This window comes from Vipera berus (genome assembly GCF_964194415.1).
Source record: "Vipera berus genome assembly, chromosome: W".
Lineage (NCBI taxonomy): Eukaryota > Metazoa > Chordata > Lepidosauria > Squamata > Viperidae > Vipera > Vipera berus.
In genome coordinates, this window is record NC_138210.1 from 76376904 (window position 1) to 76391334 (window position 14431).

Sequence of the window (14431 nt, forward strand, 5' to 3'; positions counted from 1 at the left end):
CGTGGAATCGCTGGTCGCTCGGCGGCGGCGGACGGAGCGGCTCTCGGGCACTTCCGGCGGAAGACGGTCATGGGGGAAGAGGCGCGGCGGCCCACATTTCCCCCCCCATATATCACCCCCCCCAGGAAAGCAGACGCGGGACAAGGACGCGCAGGCGGAATGCGTGTTTATTGAACGTGTGGAAATGCAGAAAAACCGCAGCCGGCGATTGAAGAGCGCGCGACCCCCCCCCGCTTGGGCGCCGCCTACGGGGCCGTGCGGGGATCCCCCTCGACCCGGCAGCCGCGGCCCCCGGTCCCCGCGCGGCCCCGCCCAGGCAGCCGGGCCGAGCCCCCTTCCAAGCGGCCTCCCCGCGCTCACGTCCACACCTCGGTGGGGATCATGCCCTCCTTGCAGTTGAGGGGCGGCAGGAGGTGCTCCTCGGCCAGGAAGTCCAGCGGGAAGCCGACCAGGAGCCCCCGCAGCGCCCGCAGCCGCTCCCGCGCCCGGGACGGGTGGAGCGAGGCCAGGCTCTCCAGCGCCACGTGCTCGCGCAGCGCCCGGTGCGACTTCACGGCGTCGGTGGGGAGGCAGCGGAAGACCTGCGCGGGGCGGGGGCGGGGTGGAGGGGGAGCAGGGTCAGCGCCCCGGCCGGAAAGAAGGGACCCAGGTGCCCCCCCCCGTCTCTCTCTCTCTCACACACGCACGCACCCCTCTTCCTCCGAGCCTGCAGCCAGTAACACTGGCTGGGACAGTAGCAGGCAGGGAGCTGAAACCTCTGCATGGTATCCCCCCACCCCAAATCCACAGGGCTGGAGACTGATTTGCAAATCGGAGTAAGAAGGATCCAAATGGCATCCATCCACCCCAGATCCTAGGCACCTACCTCCTCATAAATACTGGTATTGGCTAAGGCTCGGGCACACCAGATGCCAAAGAAGAAGCGGTCGCTGATGGGATCTTGAATGTCAACATCGTCCTCTGGAGCGACCCCCAAGATGCACCTGCCGGAGTTTTCAAGGCTGGGGATCTCAGGGGGTCCCCAGCTCTGTCTTCCGGCCGGGCAACAGAAAAGGGGGTTCTTTTGGCAGCTGGCTGGGCAAAATGCACCGGCAGAGAACAGGACTCCCCCCCCCTGCCCTGGGCTACCTGGGTGGGGGCAGCTGAAGGGCAAGGATCCCGCTGCCTGGCATCTACCGCCCCCCCCCCGTCAGCTGCCTATGGCCCCCGCGGGCTCTCTTCTGCCCCATCCACACACCCCCATCTCTGGGATCTGGGTTTTGGGGGGCAAAGGGGGGGTTGCCCTTTCTGCCCCTGCAGCACTCACCTGAAGCACTCGAGGCGCAGGCTCAGCGAGAACTTCCCTGCCGCGTACTCCTGACCACCCATGGTGGACAGCACCAGCTCAGTGTCCTCCACCAGCACGGCCAGCTCACTGTCACGCTTCCCCAGCAGGCTGCGGTCATTGATGTTGGCAGAACCTTTGGGCGGAAGGCTGTGAAGTGAACCCTGGGGCTTGGGTGTCCCTGCCCCCCCCCCAAGCCTCCCCACTCACCAATGATGACGAGCCGGTCATCTGCAATGAGCATCTTGCTGTGGATGTAGACCAGCTCTGTGAGAAGGGTGCCCCGCAGCTCCCCATGGGTCCGAAGGCCGCAGAAAGAGATGTAGTCCCTCCAGCCCTCCCCCACTTTTGAGGTGGGAGGGAGAGAAGAAGGGAGACATCAGCCTTGAGCCCCCCCCCATCTATCAAGGCAGGGAGACTCTTCACCTCCCCCAGCAGAGACCCAGGCCTCACTCCTGGGGTGGCGGTCATGAGGGGCTGGAGGGTGAACTTTGCTCCGGCCCTTCCTCCCCCCCCCCAGTACTCACTGACTGCCTGGAGGCGACTAAGGATGGACGACTCCCCACGGCAGAGAGTCCTGCAAAGCGGAAAGGGCATCTGAGTGCTCCTCTCCCTCCCTCCCTCCCCATGGCCAGCCACAGTGGGCAGCCGGCTCTCCGGCCCCAGGGCCAAACTCACCGGTAGGTGTAGTGAAGAATGGCTTGGGTGGAGTTGCTGCCTCCCTGCGCGATGTCCCCCTCGAAGCCAGGCAAGAGGGGCAGCAGCACGTACACCCTGAACTGCTTCTTCTCACTGCAGTGGGGAGACCCCCACCCGGGCGTCAGATGATAGGACAACGGGGGACATTTCTCCCTGCCCCCAACTCTCCCCCGTGTGGTTCCCGCAGCACTCTTGGCACTGAGAGAAAATGGCCTCTTTTCAACTGAGGCCTTTGATTCAGAGGCTTTTCTGAGCAGGGATGGGGGGGAAACGGGGGGGGGGCTGGGCTCCTGGTGGGTTCACACTGAGAGCCGGTTTGGTCTCGTGAAGGCACCGGGCTAGAAAGCGGGAGACGGTGGGCTCCAGTTCCCCCTTGGGCATGGAAGGTGGCTGGGTGACCTTGGGCCAGTCATTCTCGGCCCGGCCCACCTCACGGGGCTGTTGTGAGGGGGGGAAGGAAGATGTGTTCGCCATCTTGAGATTTGTAAAAATAAAGATGGGAAATAATAAATAAGGGAGAACTAGTGGGCAAAGAGAGGTTAGTTACGCAGGTGCAGCTCGATGCTTGCAAGTGCCAATTCACCCCCGTGGCTCCCTGGGGGCCTCTGCAGCTCACAAAGCCTTCTGCCCCCCCCCCTCAAAAGAAAAGGGGCTGACACGGCTCCTAGCCCGGCTCTCCCTCTCATGGCTGCCGGCCTTGGGTCTCCTCTCTCATCCTGGACACAGAACAGCAGGAACTGAAGGCAGCCCAGCTGTTCTGCAACCACCTCAACAGCCAAGCACCCCCCTTTGCCTGCTGGGGGGCGGGGTGGGGGGCTCTCCAAGGCAGCAGGGTCAAAACAGGAACTGCCAGGCCCGCTTCAGGAGGCCGATCTAGGGCGCCGCCGTCTGGGCTCCTGGGGCGGCAGGGGGGCACGGCCTCGCCAGGGGGGGCGGCTGGATGCCGCCAAGGGAGTGGTGGGGCAAAAGGCAGCTGAGCCCGCAGCAAGAGGGGCTTCCCTGGTGGCCAGGCTGCAAAGGGGAGGGGGGTGGGGCAGGAGAAGTGCTTCCCTACTTGCCAGATTCTGTTAAGGTAACTTGCCATTAAGTGTTAATTAGCTTGTCTGCCCTGCTTTTCTGTCTGGTTTCTCTGCACAAGAACCTGGCAGTACTTTTCCAGATGGTCATAGCAGTCTGAGCATGTGCAAAGAGGCTCCCTCCACAAGATACACGGCATAGCTCTTGAAAACTGGATGTGTTAGCCTCCCCCCCAATTTGCCAAACCCACCTGTGGGCAAGCAGGATCCGCTGCACGACCGCGTCTCCTACGGTGTTGAGCACCGAGCGCCCGTCTGTGCAGCTGATGAAGAACTGGTTCTGCCAGGGGAAAGGACAGAGGGCTCCCTTGGCAAAGGCGAACGGGGGGGGGCTCCCCGCTTTCTGGTTTGTGCTGTTCCCCAAAGGCCTCGGGAGCCTCCTCTGATTCGAGCTGCCTGGCCCTCCTCCTCTGTCCTACCTCGATGTACAGGTAATGCTGGCTGCTCCTGATGGCCTCCAGGTAGGCGTTGTAGATGGAGCATTCCTGCAGGCCGGCCGACCATCGGTCCACGGAGCGCAGCACCTGAGGGCGCAGCCAGCGGTTTTCTGGGTCAAAAGGGGTGGGCTGGGACTCTGAGCCCACCCACTGCCCCCCCCCGTCTCCTGGGAACCCTTGGATATGCTGGGGCTGGGGGCTCCCCTGCTTCCCCTTCAAAAGGTCCTGACCTTTTGAGCACCAAAAGCCAGAATGGGCGGCGGTGTGTGTGCAGAAGTAGCCTCTTCAGCCAGACCCCTGAGTGGTGCAACTTGTTCTCAAGCAAGGCCCCCGATGTGGCCCTCTCAGAAGCCCCCAAAACCTGCCCCTTCCCAGCCACCGGCCTGACCCCGCTCCCTCACCTGGACGTCGGCCACCTGGGCACCGGGCACGAGAAAGGGGAGCCTTGGGGGGACGTGGGGGGACTTGGGCAGCAGGTAGGGGTACTCTGAGCCTTTGTACTTCGCCTTGATGGTCTGAGGAGTAGAAACGGGGGTCAGCGGCCCCAGATCCCCAGCCCCTTTTCTCAGCTGCTTGTTCAGCATGCAAAAAATAGGGCGAACGTGCAGTGATGCAACCGCTCACATGCGCCTCCAAGCCAATCTCTAATGTTTAATCGCTCTCTGAGTAGTGACAAGTCAGGAAATGGATATTGACAGCTATCAATAAAGAGCCCACGCCGGCCGTGCAGCTGAAGGATGGAAGGCATTCCTAAACCACGCGACAAACTTATTAAGCCCCCAACAGCTCTGCGATCAGCCTGGCAGGAGACAACTCACTGCCCTCCCCCGGAACCAGAAGAGGAGGGGGAAGTTGGAGAGCCAGGGGGTGGGTGGGCTTAATCTGCCTCAGGCTGCTGCTCCCGGTTTAATTGAAGCTGCGCAGGAGTGGGGGGGGCTGACCATCAAAGCCATGGGGTGGATGCAGTAGTTTGGGGATCTGCCATCTTTAATTTTCAATGGGGTAGACCCCCCCCCCCAGCTCCCTTGGTCCTGAAGAGCGGCTCTTATGTGTCGGGGAAGGCGGGCAGGGACGTCCAAAACTGAACGTAAACATTAGGAGGACTTTTCCAGCTCTGCAAGGCAAGCCGTCGGCTGCTGGCTCCCACGTGAAGTGGGGACTCCTGTTTTCCTTTGGGGACTTCCCAAAGAAATGCTCTGCAAGGGGGGGAGACCAGGGGTCCCCCAAGGTCCCTTCCAGCTCCTTGAGTCTTGTTTGGCCAAGAACCACGTTGGGGGTATCCTACAAGGACCCTCCAGGAAGATTTAACCTTCAGCATTTAAGAACCTTCGGATTCTTAGGTAGGTAAAATGAGGACCCAGATTGTTGGGGGCAATAAGCTGACTTTGTAATAATGCCGCTTGGGGTGTGTGTGTGTGAAAGCCCTAATAAGCAGGCATACACATAGAATGAAGGCTACTGCTAAGCTTGTAAGCCGCCCTGAGTCTTCGGAGAAGGGCGGGATATAAATGGAATTAAAATTAAAAAAAAAATCTACCAATTTCTTTAGCCAGGACCGAAGGGGGGCAATCTCTCCCCCCCCCCGCTATCAGTATCATCAAGTATGCTTCTTTAGTGATATTTTTACGGTTATTTGGCTTTAGTTACTGATTACTAACAATCACTGTTACTGAAAAGCTACTCTCTTTTTTTGTTAATTATTTCCCAAACAGCTGGAAAATTCTACCCAGTTGAGTGTCAGAGCTGAACTGTGCTTGCAGCTTTTGGGCCGGGCCAAACCCAGCTCTGCCCCCCCCCAGCCAGGCTGCCCACAGCCCCGCTGCCCACCCACCTTGGTGAAGTTCCAGCGCTGGATAAAGTGCCTGGCCACGTCCCGCGCGGCCACACCATGAACGGCCACCCCCACATCCCGCCACGGCATCCGAGGGGTCTGGAATCTATCAATGAAATCTGGACCAGAGCAGGAGGTGAGGTCACTGCGCAGCGGGGGGGGGGGGGAGATTCCCCCAGCACAGGCCAGCCTCCCTCCAACAGGCAGCCCCCCCCCCCCGTGGCGAGGGGAGGAAGGTGGTTCTGGTCTGAACCTGGGAGGGGCTTCGTGGGCTGCCCTTGGCAGCTGGACTGCCACTGGCTGGGGAGGTTCAGACAGGCTCCTCTGAGCGGGGGGGGGGCAGGCTAGAACACTTCTGTGCAGCGTGCGCATGGCAGCATCGAGTGAGGGTATATTTGCCCCTCGTGTGAGTGGGGGTGGGGGGCTGGGGCAGCATCAGGACCGCAAGCTCTCAGGCAAAGCAAATCGCACCCGCAACCCAAGGGCTCTCGGGCTGCCCATCCTTGTCCACCCCGCACCTTCAAAGGGCCTGTCCAGCTTTATCCAGTCCTTGGCAATGAGGTTGCCGTAGTCCTTGCCCAGCCAGAGCAGCCGGTTGGTGGCCAGGTCCACGGGTGCCTCCTCTCCCGGCCCTGAAGGGAGGGCCCCCCCCTGAGCGAAAGAGAGGGTCAGGGGGAGGCCTGGTGGGGGAGGGGCCGGGGGCCAGCAGCAGAGGGGAGAAGAGAGAGCAGGTCAGAGCAGACAGAGGAGGGGAGACAGTCACCCCAGGGGCAGCCACCTGAGCTGCGGGGAAGGAAGGGGAAAAAGGAAGGGAGGGAGGAATAAAAGGAAGGAAGGAAGGAAGGAAGGAAGGAAGGAAGGAAGGAAGGAAGGAAGGAAGGAGCAGCAGAGCCAGGAGGCGGCTTCTGGGGCAGCTCAGGCACCAGCTCACCTTGGCACCCTGGATGTTCTCACCCTCCAGGTCCGTCAGGCGGTACTCCGAGGTGTCCCAGCGCCCGTAGGCCAGATCCAGCCCTCCCAGGAAAGCCACAGACTGGTCCACCACCACCAGCTTCTCGTGGTGAGCCCACAGGAAGACGATGGAGGAGACGTGGTCCGGATGGCGCATCACCTGGCAGGGAGAGGAAGCCGGGGGATCCCACAGCGAGGGGAGCCAGGCGGGACGGGGGTCTCTCCAGAAGCCCTGGAGCTCAGAAAAGGGTCCCCCGCCCACGTCCTGCTTGTTCCGGATGCCAGACGGGAGGTGGCTGAAGCAGGAGGCCGGGGGGGGGGAGGGTTGTTAGGGCCCAGGAACTGGGGAGACGGATGAGAAAGGTGCAGCCCCCCACCCAAATTCCGGGACTGCCCGATGGAGGGGGCGCACTTACCTTGATGTTGGGGTGCAGCAGCATCAGGACCCTCTTGCTGTAGTCGCTGTTGAGCCCCAGGGCCAGGCCCACCTCCTTGAAGAGCAGGACGCAGACACGCACCCCCTGTTCCTGAAAGGGGGGCCATTCAGGGCGGGGTCACCTGCTGGCCAGGAAAGCCAGCCAGCCCCCCCCCTCCGGCCTGCGGGGGCCACTCACCGCTTTGTGCTTCAGGATGAGGTCCAGCCTCCACTTGTCCGACTGAGCAGGGCGCTTCATGTAGATCTCGGGGCTGAGCCTGGAAGGGGGGGAGGGAATGCTTTCTCGTGGGGGGGCAGGAAGAGGGCTTGGTGGGGGCCGCTGACTTTCAGGGGAGACCTGCTCCCCTCTCCCCCCCCCCGCAGAACTGGCTGCTGGCAACTTCCTCCTGGAGATGCAATCTCCCCCGTCCCTGGTAGCCCTTCCGGTCTGGGCAAGGCTCCTGGGCTGAAGCCCCCCCTGCTCACCAGCAGCAGGGACTGGGCTCTGCTGGCCGCCAGATGCCCCAGCCTCCCCACCAGGGAGAGGGGGGCCCCACAACAAGCCGGCCGGACCCCTTTGTGCCAAGCGGGGCCACGCCAGGCTTACCACCAGTCCGTGATGAAGATCTCCTCCCGGGCCTGCACCAGCGCATCCGCCACGGCCGCAAAATATCCCTCTCCGTTGAGGAACCTGCCGAGGCAGAGCACACGGTGAGAGTGGGCCAGCCCCGCCCCCGGTTGCCCCCGGCTCCTTGAGCAGCAGCAGGCGGGGGTCTCTGCTCACCAGCGGGCGGGGGTCCCCTCGCGGACAGGCGCAAACCCCTCGTGGCGGTGGTGCCGTAGGTGCTCCTGGCCTTTGCTGGCAGCCAGCTCCGTGATCTGCTGCCCCCACCAGCGGGCCTGCCGGTAGCTGCTGCACTTCAGGACGAGGGACCTGCAGGACGGGAGGGGCACAGACCTCTCCCAGCGGCTGCCAACGGGCGCCCTGGGCTGCGGGGCCCCCGGGCTGCCTGCCCTCGCCTCTGCCCGCCTCTCAGGGCAGAAAGAGACCCACCGGCTGGTCGGGTGAGGCACCCACCTGGAGGGAGGGAGCAGGCCGTGTGCCCCCCGGCTGCCCCCCTCGGGCCTCGGCTCAAATGCGGGCTGCATCCGGCTGAAAGGCCCAGGTCAGCGGTCCTGTGCTCTGCCCCCCCCCCGTATCCCCCTCAGACAGACCTGCAGCTGTTGTCCACACGGACCCCGTACTTGCTCTCTGTGGGTTTCTTGCCCACTTGGACCCTGAAGGCCGGGTCGAAGAGCAGCACACAGGAGATCTCGCCCGACTCCGGCTTCAGGTAGAGCAGGAAGGCCTCCTTCACCACCAGCCACCTGCAGAGGGAGGGGGGAGGGGCTAAAGTAAAAGCAAACTCCCCCCCCCGTCCCTCCCCCTATGGCACCTGGGATTGACCTCTTGGACCAGCGATAGCAGATCTGGTGATGCCCGGCACAGTTCAGCCCCTGGATGCGGTGGCCCCCGGACCGCTTCAGGATCATGCCTTCTCTGGAGGGGGGGGGAGGAGGAGGCGCAGGTCAGGCATCAGCCCCTGGCCCAGCCCCCCACCCCACCCATGCGAAAGGGCAGAGGTCTTGCTCACAAGCCTTTGGGGCCGAGTTCCAGAAGGAAGGAGAGCCGGCTGACGTCCAGGAACTCCGCCTGTGGAGCAAGGAGCAGAGGGTACCCTGGAGGGCCAGGCCAGGCCCGGCCACCGCCCACCCGCCCCTGAGCCAAGGGAGGGGGAGGGGCCGTACCATGGCATGGTAGTCCCGGTAAGCACTCATCTCCAGCAAGGTGTTCAGGTAACCTTCCAGCTGTTTCTGTGGGGAAGGAGGAGCCGAGAGGAGGGCTGCAGGGGGCTCTCGGCTCTCCCCCACCCTGTCAGCAACTGCCACCCCCTCCCCAGATACCTGGATACCCCACTCATCCCCGGCTTCCTTTCCCACCGGCAGCGTCCTCCCCATCACGGGAGGCGGCCGAGAGGTCCTTCTGCACTTCCCTGGGGCTGGGCGGGGGGCAGCTGTGCCGACCCAGCTCTCTGCTGCCTCACCTGCTTGCTGGACGGGCGCCGGGAGACCTCGCCACCCCCGTGTGGCAAGGCGGGCAGCTCCAGGGAGTTTCCGACTGGCCACGAGCCCTGCAGGACGAATCTGCGGGGAGAAAGTCTCACCAGCCCAGCCTCTCCCTGCCCAGAGGGAGAACCCTGGCAGAGCCCCCCCCCAAAAAAAGCTGGGAACAGGCTCTCCTTGCCAAATGGTGGGGGGGGGGGCTGAGGCCAAGGCAGAGCTGAGCCAGGCTTGGGAGTTGGAGCGCCCCCGGGAGTGAAGTGCCAGCAGCTCCCTGGAGTGGCCTTTGAGGGCCGGTGGGTCTCCTCAAAAGACAAATGGGAAGGAGGGGGCCATGGGGGAGTTTGGCCATACCTTTAAGCAAGGCTGATAAAGAATCGGAGGTTGCCTACACAAGGCGTGTCTCTCTCTCTCTCTCTCTCTCTCTCTCTCTCTCTCTCTCTCTCTCTCTCTCTCTCTCTCTGTGTGTGTGTGTGTGTGTGTGTGTGTGTGTGTGTGTGGCCATTTGGGTGAAGGGACAGGATAAACAGAACAGATTCAGCAAGCGGGTTACATTTGTGTGTGTGAACTCAGCTTGAAGGCCAACGACTCAGCCCCAGACATGAACAACAACGAAACAGGAAAGTCCGAAGAATGATGGGAGCTGGGGAGCTTCTCCTCTGCGGGGAGAAGGGCCCCCCTCATCACCCCCCATTCCTGGAAACAAGTTAGGCAGGGGTACAAGGCGCCTGTTAACCTGTGGAACTCCCTGCCCACGGAAACAAGGGGGCCCCCTTGCTACCCTCCCACTCATTTTCATCCCCTGGACTTTTGAACAGACATTGATTCCTAAATCACTATCAATACCTCGTGATTTATCAATTCAAGAGTGCTTAAGGGGAATAATTAAAATAAATCTATTAATTCAAGATACCAAAGAGTTAAAAATTGTGAAAAAGTAACAATGAAAAAAGGATTGCCGGGGTGAAGGCTGTTCATGGCTTGTAAAACTGCTGGCAAATTCTGCTGATAATCATGTAAAGCAATTTAGCCTATTCCTGCCAAGGGCTGGATTCCTGTACCAGGCTGGGGGTGCAAGTAGGATCTGCTTGTGATCACATGAAGGATCATGTGTGCAGCTGCGCAGGGAAAGAAGAAACTTGCACAAAAGAGAAAGACGGATTGTGCAGAGAACAGCAGGACAGTTCTGTCAACCAGCCAACTGAGAGACACAGAGAGAGAGAGAGAGAGAGAGAGACAGAACGAGAGAGACAGAGACGGAGATTCAAATTTGGTACATAGCTGATCCCAAAGTCCCTCTGAACTGGGACCCTTCAGGCACTACAACTCCCATCTCTACATATGCTCACATGCCTGAAGGAGTGTCGGGTAGAAGGCTGTGCCTAGATGGCACCAAAATCAGCCAAAGGATGCCAGAGGACCTGACCTTGGCCAGGCACCATGGCAGGCTGGCAATCAACGGAAAAGAAACCACGTTGGCACCAATCCAAGGTTTACAACAGGGATGTCCAACCTTGGCCACGTTAAGAACTGTGGACTTCAGCTCCCAGAAGTCCCCAGCCACCATGGGGGCTTAACGTGGCCAAGGCTGGACACCTCTGGCTTGCTGCCTGCTCAGCTCCCCTTGTAGGAGGCCCCGCCTGGCTACGGCAGCCCCTGAATCTCACCGGGGCAGCGGGAGCAGGCTGAGGAGCAGGCGGTGCTTCATCAGGTCCCTGTGGAGCTCCTGGAAGTGCCGGAAGAGCTTCTTCATGCTCCAGGTGAACTGGCCGTGGCTGAGCTGCAAGGCGTAGACGGTGCTGGGCCGCACCTGCGGGGGGGGGGAGAGCTGGACAGGGACCACCAAGGCCTTCTTGCACCAACCTCCCTTCCCCCCGTTAGCCCTGGGGGGTCACCAGCAGGGGTGTCCTGTGCAGCACTGGGCAGGGGCCGTTGGGCTGCTTTGTTCTGGAGGGAGGGGTGCCAGGGGGCCCCTCTCGAGGGACCCAGGGTTGAGTTTAAGAGAGGGGCCCTCTGGCTTTGGGGTTGTGCTGAGGGATGGAGGGAAGGGGCTGAAACGGAGCCGCCCCTTCCCTCCCCTGGCTGTCGGGCTGAATCCCTCCCGCCCTGAGTGGCAGCTGGGCTCCTGTCTCCCTTGCAGCTGTTTGTTGTTGTTAGTTGCGAAGTCGTGTCCGACCCATCGCGACCCTATGGACAATGTTCCTCCAGGCCTTCCTGTCCTCTACCATCTTCTGGAGTCCATTTACGCTCACGCCTACTGCTTCAGTGACTCCATCCAGCCACCTCATTCTCTGTCGTCCCCTTCTTCTCTTGCCCTCAATCTTTCCCAGGCAGCTGTTTAGTAGAGCAATAATTATATCCTGCAACTGGAAAATAAACACCTGCCTTCTTGGCCCCACTTTGGCTTGCAGTTGAGGGAAATTTCCTCTGTCACCTCTCTGCTTCAAAGCAACCTGCATTCAGCTGCCCCCCCCCCCACTGAGAGCCCCACCCAGAATTCCTGGCTGTTCGCTCGCACTGGCTGGGAATTCTGGGAAGCTTGCAGACTGGGCCAACGACTGCCTTGGCGGAGAGCCCCTTAGGGCCTTCTCAGGAGCAAAATGATTTGGGACTCCAGTTTACCCAACGTGGAATGTCAATCAACTATTTCTCAGTCTGGCATGCACAATGCAGGCCGTCCTTGACTTACAACAGTTCGTTTAGTGACCGTTCAGAGTTACGACGGCACTGACCCTTTTTCACGCTTACGACCCTTGCAGCATTCCCCCCCGGTCACGTGATCAAAATTCAGGCATTTGGCAACCGACTCATATTTACGACGGTTGCCGTGTGCTGGGGGGGTGTCACGTGATCCCTTTTGTGACCTTCAGAGAAGCAAAGTCAACGGGGGAAGCTTAGCAACTAATATGTGGCTAATGTAACAACTGCAGTGATTCACTTAACAACTGTAGCAAGAAAGGCTGCAAAATGGGGCAAAACTCACTTAACAAACGTTTCACTTAACAACAGAAATTTTGGGCTCAGTTGTGGTCGTAAGCCGAGGACCGCCTGTAAAGATGAATTTCCTTGCACAAAACGTAACTATTTCTCAGTTCGTGTCTTGGCAAAGTGAAACGGCAAAAAAAACCGCCTGTGTTTCCAACGGGCAGTTTGCTCAAAATTCCCTCCTTTCTCCCAGGCCGCTTAATCTCTCAGTCTTCTACCGACAAGGACAAGTTCCTAGTCCTCCTGGCGAACAGGCTCAGCTGCCCCCAGGACACCCCGAGTCCCCCGGTCAGCTCTTTCCCGCATGGCTGCTGGGCGCAACAGGAGGCCGTGAGGAAGAGGCCCAGGAGGACTGGCTGGTCAAACGGGGACCTCTGGGGAAGTGCCGGGCTTTGTGCCTGAGGCCGGTCCTGTGGGGGGGGGGCTGCAGGGGGTTCGAGGCTGGCAGGTGGGTGCCTGTAAAGGGTCCGACAGCCCCCACTCACCTTAGAGCCCCAGGTGTACCGCTCTGTGCTGTCCACCCGTGCCACGACGGGCACCCCGTCCAGGAAAAGGGGGGCCTGGGAGTGCAGCGGCCTGGGCTCGTAGACCGCCATGGGGAAAGAGCATGGCTGACCTGGGAAGGAAGGAGGAGCTCAGCCCGAGACCCCGTGGAGGGCCAGCGGCACCCCCCCCCCCAAATCCCCACCCGCCTGCCCGGCTCAGCCTGACCTGCAGCCGCTGGGCCTCGGAGGGCGTCGTTCTCATCAGGCTCTCCCGGCTGCATTGGGCTTTCCAAGGTCTCCCCAGCAGGGCCAGATGTGGCCTGCCAGCCCTGGAAAGGAAGAAGGTGGTCCTGGGCCCAGGCAAGCCTCCCCATTGTCATCCTCTGCCTGGAAGCCCCTCCCCAGGCAGCAAGTGCCCCCCCTTGCCTTGCGAAGCCTGGCTCCTTCGGAGGAGAAAAGGCAGCTGCTTGAAGCCCCCCCCTCCCGCAGGCAGACACGTTGGGCAGAAGGGCTGGTCAAGGGAGGGACACACACACACACACACACACGGACCTCTGACCCCAGGGCAACCTTGGCTGGATGGAGCTCTAGTTAGCTCTTGCAGCCGCTGCATTCACCTGGACACCCCCCCAGCCCCACGTGGGCAGCTCCTCCCTGAGGGGAATGGTGTGCCGCCCCCTGGACTGGCTGGGGTTGGGCTATGGGCACTCTACCCACCCCCCAGGACCTTGGGAGCTTCACTTGACCTCTTCAGTGCAAACTCTGGCACAATCTAGGAACCCGCAGGGCGGCCTGCAAGTCGAAAAAAGGCCACCCCACCTTCCCAGGGCGCTTCTGCTGTGCTTTGTGCGGAGACGCTCCCGGGGTTCCTGGCACGATCTTGCTGCAGGCCAGGAAGGGCTCCAAGCGCTACCCAGGAGCAATTAAGCTGGGATTTCCTTAAGTTTCTGGGCGGGCAGGAAACCTTGAATCATCACCCTCTTTGCACAGGCTGAGACAAAGGCAGCCGCCTCGCTTCAGTTTGCCTAACTGGGGTGCAGCCCGGCCCGTTCTGCCCCCCGGCCGGCTCAGCTACCCGGGAGCGCGGACGGACGCTGCTTCTTCAGACGCGGCTCGGGGATTCCTCCGGATCAGTTCGCGGAGGCGCAGCGCCAGCGGGCGCGCAGGGATGGCCCCGGGCAGTCTAGCCCTCTGCCCGCGGCTCAGCGCAGCGCTCTCCCTCTGCCCGGCCGAATGCGGGGCCAGCCGGGAGTCTGCCCGTCCCTCGCGCCCGCCCTGCCCGCCCTGCGTGCTGCCTCCCCGCGGGGCGGCCCCCCGGCAGCGGAGTCCTGCGGGCGGCTCGGAGGGGTCGAGTCATCCGCCGCCGCCAGGAGGGAGCTGGGATTCTGGCCGCAGCGGCGGAGAGCGCGGGGAGGGGGCGCTAAGGACTACCTGCCGACGGCGGGAACGGCGTGTCCGCGAAGCAGCGGCGGGAGGAGCGGAGGAGGGAGCTGCCCCGCCGGGATAATCAAAAAGGGAAGGAAGGGCCCGAGAGGAAAGGGCTGGGCTCCCGTCCCGGGAAGGAGGGCCGTTCTCGCTTTGGGAGAGAGCGCGGCGCCGCCCCGCTGACGCAGGAGCCCCGGGGCATGTGCAGAGCGCCGCCCCTCTCTCGGCTGGGCGGGCGGCTCACAATTCTCGGTCCGGGCCGCTTCGGCGACAGAGAAAGTCACGAGAAGCCAGCCGACTGGAGAGAGTGCGCGACTAGTCCCGGGTGGGTCCGCCGGGGGCCGGGCTGGCAGGAGCGCCCTGCGCCGCAGCCTCGGCCTCCGGGCGGCCGTTCTTGAAGGGGACCCGGTTCCCCACCCGCCCCCGAGAGGCATCGCCCAACCGGGGGTGGGGGTGCGGGCGGAGAGCGGCAGCCCTCAACTTTCCAAGCGCGAGATTTTCCCGCCCCTTTCTCGGGGGAGCCGCTGAGCCCGGGACTCTTCGGCCGGATCTCCTGCTCGGGTCGGTGGGTCCCTCCGCCCGCCGGGGATGCAGCCTTGCTCAGCTCGGAACCACCCCCGTGGGTGGGATCCCTGGCGGGGGAGGATGGGCGCTGTGGTTCGCTCCCCCTTTGGCTCCCTTCAAAACCGCCGGGATGGAGCGG

At 62.1% G+C, this 14431-nt stretch overlaps 1 protein-coding gene across 3 annotated transcripts; it reads right to left on the reverse strand.

Annotated features, from left to right (window-relative positions):
- Positions 1-159: 159 nt before the first annotated feature.
- On the reverse strand, positions 160-13863 carry LOC308676243 (phospholipase D2-like). 3 transcript variants are annotated; one of them, XM_081342058.1, is made up of 25 exons: positions 13735-13863; positions 12530-12632; positions 12304-12434; positions 10501-10643; positions 8818-8917; positions 8522-8587; positions 8368-8426; positions 8181-8273; positions 7949-8101; positions 7518-7667; positions 7341-7424; positions 6933-7011; positions 6735-6845; positions 6299-6478; positions 5886-6018; positions 5368-5486; positions 3938-4051; positions 3519-3623; positions 3291-3379; positions 2003-2116; positions 1852-1901; positions 1535-1669; positions 1307-1460; positions 866-983; positions 160-581 (listed from the first exon to the last, which is right to left on the reverse strand). In XM_081342058.1, the coding sequence occupies exons 2-25, from the start codon at positions 12582-12584 to the stop codon at positions 357-359; spliced, it is 2760 nt and encodes a 919-aa protein (XP_081198184.1). In that variant the 5' UTR covers positions 12585-12632; positions 13735-13863; the 3' UTR covers positions 160-356. The 3 variants fall into 3 exon arrangements, 2 of the variants coding, with proteins under 2 accessions (XP_081198184.1, XP_081198185.1); XR_014028293.1 differs by having other exon boundaries at positions 351-581; positions 866-960; XM_081342059.1 differs by lacking the exon at positions 7518-7667.
- Positions 13864-14431: the final 568 nt, after the last annotated feature.

Bases quoted from the DNA above. Each gene is read 5' to 3' on its own strand.
- LOC308676243 (XM_081342058.1), bottom strand. From the start codon at position 12,584: ATGCAGCCGGGAGAGCCTGATGAGAACGACGCCCTCCGAGGCCCAGCG. The intron at 8,102-8,180 runs GTCAATCCCAGG...CTCCCTCTGCAG, and splicing joins TGCTATCGCTGGTCCAAGAG to GTGGCTGGTGGTGAAGGAGG. The intron at 1,461-1,534 runs GTGAGTGGGGAG...TTCCGCCCAAAG, and splicing joins TGACCGGCTCGTCATCATTG to GTTCTGCCAACATCAATGAC.